The sequence below is a fragment of the Ixodes scapularis genome, unplaced genomic scaffold (genome assembly GCF_016920785.2).
Source record: "Ixodes scapularis isolate PalLabHiFi unplaced genomic scaffold, ASM1692078v2 PGA_scaffold3__209_contigs__length_174095766, whole genome shotgun sequence".
In the NCBI taxonomy this organism is placed as follows: Eukaryota; Metazoa; Arthropoda; class Arachnida; order Ixodida; family Ixodidae; genus Ixodes; species Ixodes scapularis.
Window position 1 is genome coordinate 83356135 of NW_024609868.1, and position 7708 is coordinate 83363842.

At 44.3% G+C, this 7708-nt stretch overlaps 1 protein-coding gene across 2 annotated transcripts in view; it reads left to right on the forward strand.

Moving 5' to 3' along the window:
• Positions 1-6272, forward strand: part of LOC8027052 (cysteine/serine-rich nuclear protein 3) — a 29775-nt gene extending 23503 nt beyond the window's left edge. For both annotated transcript variants that reach the window (XM_029979649.4, XM_029979654.3), the window contains exon 5: positions 1802-6272. In XM_029979649.4, coding sequence (XP_029835509.2) covers positions 1802-2491 — 690 coding nt within the window. In that variant the 3' untranslated portion in view covers positions 2492-6272. The remainder of the gene's footprint in view (positions 1-1801) is intronic.
• The last annotated feature ends 1436 nt before the right edge of the window (positions 6273-7708 follow it).

Sequence of the window (7708 nt, forward strand, 5' to 3'; positions counted from 1 at the left end):
TTTTTCCGCTGACTTTGGTGTCAAATTGAATTGGTGTTGAGGTCTTGTGACATCAGTCTTCCCGCTAAATCTAGCAGAGGAACTGAATTTGTTCATGGGTGACGTGACACAAAGTTATTTGACGTCATTTTCCCCACTAAATTTAGTGGGGAAACTGAATTGGTGTTAAGGTCATATGACGTCAATTTCCCCGCTAAATTTAGAAGGGAATTTAACGGGAGGAGGAGGAAAGGAGGAACAGGGCAGGAGGAAAGGATATGGACGTGAAGGAGGCGGAGAAGAATACTCTCCACTCCGCACCCTCCACTCCTCCTCCTCAAGAGCTGCACTCTAATTTCGCATTACAAAGAATTGTAAACATCTTTTTTTTTTTTATCTTTTATGTCTTTTTTGGTGTATTGTCGAAACTGGTTATAACAAAGTCAAAGGAAAACAGAAATCGGAAATCTCTTGGCTATATCCGCTATTTTGTTATAACCAACTTTGGTTAACGATGTGCAAAAGGAAAAGGGGAATCGTGATCGCTTTGCTTTAACAGCTATTTCGTTATAACCAACTTCGTTATAACCGGTCTCAAGAGTAATTGGAAGTGCATCAGTTTAATTTTGGAAATGATGGCAAATATTGAATAAAGTCAAGTGTTCAGAGAATAGTTATTTTACTCTCGCTGATGAGCTACTTAACCTAATCAACTTATAAGGCACTTATTTGTGTCTCTTATCCCTGCCATTACTTCACTCAGAGAAATGGCTGGATGACGTCTCGAAAGACGTCAGAAGGTTTTCACATGATTCCGACACGCCTTATTTTTGTTGGAGGTTGGTCAACTCTCATACTCGACCTCAGAAGTTGTGTACTATAGTACCGGGAAAACCAAGGATCCCAGCGCATAGTCCTTGAAAGAGCTTAATTTCACCGAGTGCATGGAGGCACTGCCCAGATCAATGCACTCATTCCAGTGCCTTTCTCAGCGCTTTACACAACATAGGGAGTATAGTTATTGCCGTCTGAGAATGACAAAAGAAACGACTCCTGTGGAAGCTCGCTTCACAGGCAGCCAGCAGCTTGGAGATTTTCTGCCGATTTGGTGACAAGACATAAATCTGCACCCTAATAGAAAAAAGATTGGGCTGTGGATGCCGAAAATAAGAGTAATCTCAGCTTGCCCGAAAGGCACTTTTTTGTGCCCTTTGTCTACCACTGTGTCTATATAGGGAGCTGCCTTACACCCCGCTAGTATAGAAAAAAAGTTTCACAAAATTTGGAAAGTATGCTTGAAGTCGGGAGTTGTACTTCGCTCAGAAAGTACCAGAAAAAATACTTTAAGTAAAGTACAAGTACATACTCAAAGAATGTAATTCAAGTAAAGTACAAGTTTTCCAAAACTACTTAAAGTGGTACTTTAAGTACAATGTAATTAAAGTACTTTCCAACACTGGAAGAACTAGTATATGATATTCGATTCTAAAATGCTTAGCCAAAACCACTATTCGCTCCGAACCTGCTCAGAAGTTGAAGCACACTATTTGCAGTGCGCGGCCACAGTCATTACCGACATATGAGATAAGGGGTGCCCTGCACTCTGTTTTGCTATAAGCAAAAAGCATAGCAAAAGCTACAAGAGTGAGCTCTGGACCTTCAGCACCCCTTTCAAGCACGTCGACCGGTGTAATGCAAGCATCATCCGGGGCAACACGCTCATGCTCATAGCCTCTGCTTCGCTCGCACATGAAGTGAAACAGACCATATGCGTGTCTGTTGCCAAGACAGTAGGCATGCCCTGCCCTCTCTTCCTCTGCAGGTGGACCGCATGTCATTCCCGTGCGGCTGCACCCAGGAGGGCTGTGCCAACGCGTCGGGCCGCACCGAGTTCAACCCGGTTCGGGTGCGCGCCCACTTCCTGCACACCCTGATGCGCCTCGAGATCGAGAAGCAGCAGCAGCAGGGGCTGGACCGGCCGGACCTGGCGCTTGCCGGGCTGGCCTCCCAGGCTGGACCGGGCTTCCACTGCCTCGACCCCCGGCGCCTGCTCTACTACAACGGAGGGGCGCTTCCGCCCGGCATAGCGTCCGCCTGCCAGTACAGCTCGGAAGAAGACGACGAAGAGGACGAGGAGGAGGAGGAGGACACGTCGTGCTCCGAGAACTCCGACTACTCCACGACCGAGGAGGAAGAGGGCGAGCCGGCGGCGCGCAATGGGAGGCCGCCTCCGCACCGCGACTACACGGACCTGAGCTGCGCGGTGTCCAAAGGGAGCGCTGGCACGGCGCTGGCAACGCGTGGGGTCGTGCCCGTGGACCCGGTGTTTGTGGGGTGCGGGGACTGCGCAACGGACGGACTCATTGCGGCGGCCAACCAGGGGGACAGCGGCAACGCAGCGTCGGAGGAGAACGGCGCTGAGGAGGAGGAGGGGTCGTCGTCAACAGCAACGACTGACAGCGCGTTCGGCGAGATCATTAAGGCATCGCTAGGAGAGGTGGCCACGTTGTGATTTGGCCACGCTTTCTTTCCCCCTCCCCTTCGTCGTCCCTGAAAGAGGACGCCCGTGCACTGACACTTTCTCGACAAGTGATGAGCACATCGTCGTGTACGATTGGAAGCCAAGCGCTCGAAGACGTGATGCTTCTGTTCTTGTTTGTTGTAGGTGTATTTCTTTGGTGGGTCTTTTTTTTTTTCCTCCTTTCGCTTTCTCGATTAGCCGTACCCTCTCAACATGTGTGAAGCCCGTAGTGGTCCTGCTTAACGAAATCGTGGGCTCGCTAGAATGGGGATCTTTGCGGGGGAATTGCGTAGGAGAGAAAATAATGGGCACATGCCCTGGCACTTTTAGGGCGGGAAACGCCTTGCGCGTCTCCGGTAGGACAAGACGGTAATGAACGGTATGCTGATTGACGTCGCAGATTGTGCAGTGTTTTTATTCGGCAAAGGAGGACCTTTTTTTTCTCAAAATTAGTATGCTTTATTCATTCTACTCTTTTTTTAAGCATGGAACGCTGCTTGTGGATTGTGCGTGATACATTGTGCTTGCCTTCTGTGTCATAATGAAGGGTACAAAGTTTAGGTGGGCTAAGTAATCTGGTGCTCTTATGTACAGCTAAACTTTAGAGTAATTGTCTACTGAGTGAGGCATTGATGGAGAGGAAAAATCTTCCCTAAAGCGAATCTTGTCACTGTATGCTGCTAAATTTTTCCCGGAAACAAACTCCCAAGTTACAGTCTGTGCTTCATTTTGTCAACAAGTTTGGTATGGGCAAGCAGTTTGGGACATGTCAATCATTGTGGAGCTGTTGCTTTGAGACTGTGTTTTGCCTGCTTAATTGAGGCACCTGCTTTTTGTTTACTTGGCGACAAACATCAATTTTTATTTAACAGAATAGAGCTCATTTAGATAGTGAATTTGTGATTCTTTTTTCCTATATTCAATCCAGGCACAACCACCATAATATCCCGGGAGATGGCCCACCTAAAATCAAGTGCAAATCGGGTGAAAATATGGAGGGGGCTATCTTTCGGTGTGCAATCAAGAAAAGTTTAAAAAACACCATTTTTAGGTAGTTTGTCCCTTCCAAGCTTGTTATCGTGGAGAGGGGCAATGAAGGAAAGAACGCTATAGCTCCCAGTCAGCCACGTTCGCTTATATCCAGCCATAGCTTATTTGCCGCATTTACGACGAGGCCATTATTGATTTCAACACTACTATTGCTAGAATTGGGCTATCTTTTGGAGAAAATATAGCGAATGAAGGCAAACATAAGGGTGGGCTATCTTTCAAGGGTGGGGTATCTCTCGGGATTTTACGGTAGTTTGGAATGGCCGTCACTTTGTTTCTCTATGGTGGCTTAAGTCGGTTCCGGTTTCGTTCCAGTATTACAGTTTAGGATGATTTCTCTATGCTCAATCAAGTTTTCTCAGCTTCTGTCACATATTTCCAAAGTGTAACTCCATCACTTTGCCAATACAGTCATTATGAAAAATATATTTCTTTTAGAAAAATATGTCTACTGTAACAAATTTATACCTCTTTATTCACAGTGTTTTAACAGGAATTTGGAGATTCATTTAGTAGTTTTTATTTATTTGTATGGTTATAAAATGGTCTTGGATGAATGTACAGAAGAGTCAAGTTTCAACGCATTCTGTTGGGGCCAACCTGCTGAAATGAACAGATTTGATTCTTGTGATAGATAGGAGAGCTTACCAAGTTTGATTTCTTATGGGTCGCTGCCAAATTTTATTCAAATGTAGCCATTACATTTGGTGTTTCAAAAAGGGAGTGCAACATTTGGGTGCCCAATTGTATTTATGAAAAGTTAGAAGTTCCATAAACCTACAACCTACAGATCAATTGCATATCTTGATCAACTTGTTACAGGGCAGAACACATATTTTGCAGCAATTGAACATTAAGTGATAGTTGTTTTATGTTCTGGTAGGTTATCAGTTTTGGCAGAAGGCGACATTTTCAAAATTGAAAAAAACTGGCCAGCAAAACATTGATTTTTCAAATTTTGAATTACGACCAAGTTGTTTCAGAGAAATCCAGGTTATGACTCTAGCAATAACTGGATACACAGGTGACTTGGAATGTGCAAAACTGGATGGTTACGTAGCTTAGTAATGTAGCCTTTGGGACAGGCATTTTGTTTTTAAGTGTGTATTTGGCAAAATGCAAGACCCTTGACAGAAAGTGTGTTGGATTGCATGTGCCATTTCCATCTTGTATTTTAACTAATTTTGCATGCAAGCAGTTCATATGGATTTGTGGACAGATAAGCATGGATCTAGATCTGTTGTTTGTTGGTGTGACTTTAAAAAAGATGTTGCTACGCCTGCTCACTTTTGTTCATCGTGCAGTGCGAGTCGTGACATGAAATTGCCAGACTGTTTAGAATCTTGCCGAGAAAGAATTATATTGTCGTCCTACTTACATCTGCCAAAGGTAGTTTTTCTTAATGCAGTATTGCCTTTCTGTCTCGAAGTTCATTTTTATCCCAGTTAATGCTTGTGTTGAATTATTTGCATCAAGTCTGTCACATTACGACAAGCAAGTGAGGGTGTTGTATAACTGAGCTCCGTGCAAAGGAACCACCAGAATCAACATGACCACAAAATGTGTCGCTGATGACCAGAATCTATATTCATCTTTCCTGTTCTGACATAAAAGGAGCCCTTATCAACAGCCATTGATTTCAAGATATTACTTATCCTCGTACTACAAGCAGCATCTTGCAGGTCATTGCCTTGCCATGTCCAAACCCTTTAGCAGAACTAAAGGTTCTAAACTGTTGCCAAGTTCTACCGGTCTGCAATGAAATTGGTTGACTCTTGAATTCACGCTTGTAAAGCTTGACCGCATTCCCACTGGCCGGCACAATGTTGGCTCACTTCCAAGTTTCATCTGGACCACGCTGTTGTTTGAAACATGCTCTCTAAACGTTTCAGCAAAGACAATGTTCGAGATGCGATAGACTTAATGTTGGTTGCATCCCTTACCAAGAGTTATCTTGTGCGGACCCCCATGGTACTTTTTTTCCAAATTCTCTCCAGCGTGACCGCTGAGTGACAAGTGTGCTTCGCATGTACGGATTATGTAGAGCATTTATTGTGCCGTGGTCAGGCATGCTCCTTTCCCCGTTTCACCGACATGAGCATGCATTCAGCGTAACTGAGAGATAGAAGATAGCGACTTCTCATCACTGAAGATTGAGATTGCCATGATTTAAAGGTGTGGGAAAGAATTTGTTTTATTGCAGTAACGTTGTGCGGTGCGACTCCAAGGTTTTATTCCAGCCAAATTTAAAATGACGTATATGGCAAAGCCAAAGTTTTATTTGGCTTTCTGTAGTTGAATGGAAATATGTAACTAATAACTGTCTAAAAAAAAAAAAAAAAAACTGCATATAGTTTTTTTTGTTTCTTTTAAGTGTCTGACACTTAATTGTTTGATATTTTTTCGATTATTGTCTCGTCACATTCGTGTGCCCCAGTTATGTGTGATGCTTCTGTGTACAGCACTGAGAACCCTGAGACGATTGAGCTAGCGTTGTGTCACAAGTAACATGAAGCAAATCTATTCATCTTGCCGCATGTCAGACCCCCCTCCCCGATGCTTCTGCCGTGCATTGTGAAGCGTAAGATTTGGAGATGCTGACTTCGTTGAAACATTTTGAAGCTATTGAGATGTATGCTTGCGTATGAAATTGTCTTCAATCCCATTCTAGTTTCGATGAAAGTTGTGCTGTTATTAAAAATACCTGCCCTTTCACGCGGAATCATTATTTCACTGTCTCTGTTTGGTAGCCCTTGCGAGAGCATTTCACGAACTGATAATTTCGTGGGGTGTAACCTGGTAAAATGACAGTGGCCACAGTGGAGGTGTGCTTATCATCTTCAGGAAATAACTTTGAATGCCATTTATTGAGCCATTTAACCAATGTTATTGACCCAACAATTCAACATATGTTTCCTTGAAACATGCCGAGGCAGTGTTGTGACATACCATTGAAAAATCCAGGACAAAGGCTAGCCATGACAAAAGTGCACCACTTTTTGTTACGGTACCAACTGAAAAGCTTGCAAAATGAAGTTGTTGGTCTTCATAGACTTTGAAATACTAAGTTCAGGTTTTTCCTGTGTATTTCAAGTCTTAATTACAGAATCTTAAAGAAAGCGTATGTTGTCCCTTGTCCCGCCCATGTCTTGTTCTTTCGGCGTTCCCCAGCTCGACCAACACGCTCGTCAGTCTAGATATATAAAATATTTAATACTTTTAAACTTTATGAAGCATTGCAGTTGTTTTGTTTTTGTGGGTGGTAACGATGACAGCTGCTTGGTGCTCTGCAGAATTATAAAAGATTGCTCACTCAGAAGCAATATCTTGCGTAGCAGCGGCTGCTGAATAGAGAGGCGGTTGGTGTTTAATGCTCTCTGGTAATCAATTTGCTTTCTTTAGAAAAAAAAAAAAAGCAGGGGCGAGCATAGTCGACTGCTTTTCTTGAAAATTGTGTATCGCCGCACCGTACCTGTTCTGAGCGAGCTGGTTACCATACTTGGTGTGCTCTGTGGCATGTCATATGCATTTTATGTGCTGCCCTTGGCACTTTAATGAAGGTGGTGCATTGAAACGAGGGGGGCGAATCATTCCCACTTCTTTTCAGATATTTCTATACTTCATTTATCCTTGCGATGGGCCGCACAGGATGCAGCAAGATATTGAAGCCAATCCAATGCCATGCGAGTGTCATGTGACCTATGGCAGGGGCACACTAGTTATGTGCTGTGTGCATGGTCATGTGATATCTTCAGAGTGCTGGAATGGCTTATGGCAGGGGTTCCAAACTTTTTGGCCTCACGGAACCCCAGCAAGCCTCAAAAACTGCTGCGGAACCCCCCCCCCCCTCTCCCCTTCATATTTGCCGACCGAGAGGCAACAGATGCACCATTGTAGGCAATTTTGCTTGTGTTGCTTCCCATATATCCCCACCATATCAATCGCGATGTCAGTACAAAGTGAGATGAAGGCGCTTTGCATGGTCCTGCCACGCAGCCTGCGGCATGGGGGTGGGGAGGAGGGGAAGGGGGTTGCAATTTGGGTGTTCGCGGAACCCATGAGACCAGCTCGTTGAACCAAGTTTGAGAACCCCTGGCTTATGGCATCCGCTGCAATTCATTGTAAGGTAAAACGGAGGATACTAAACAGTTTGGGGGA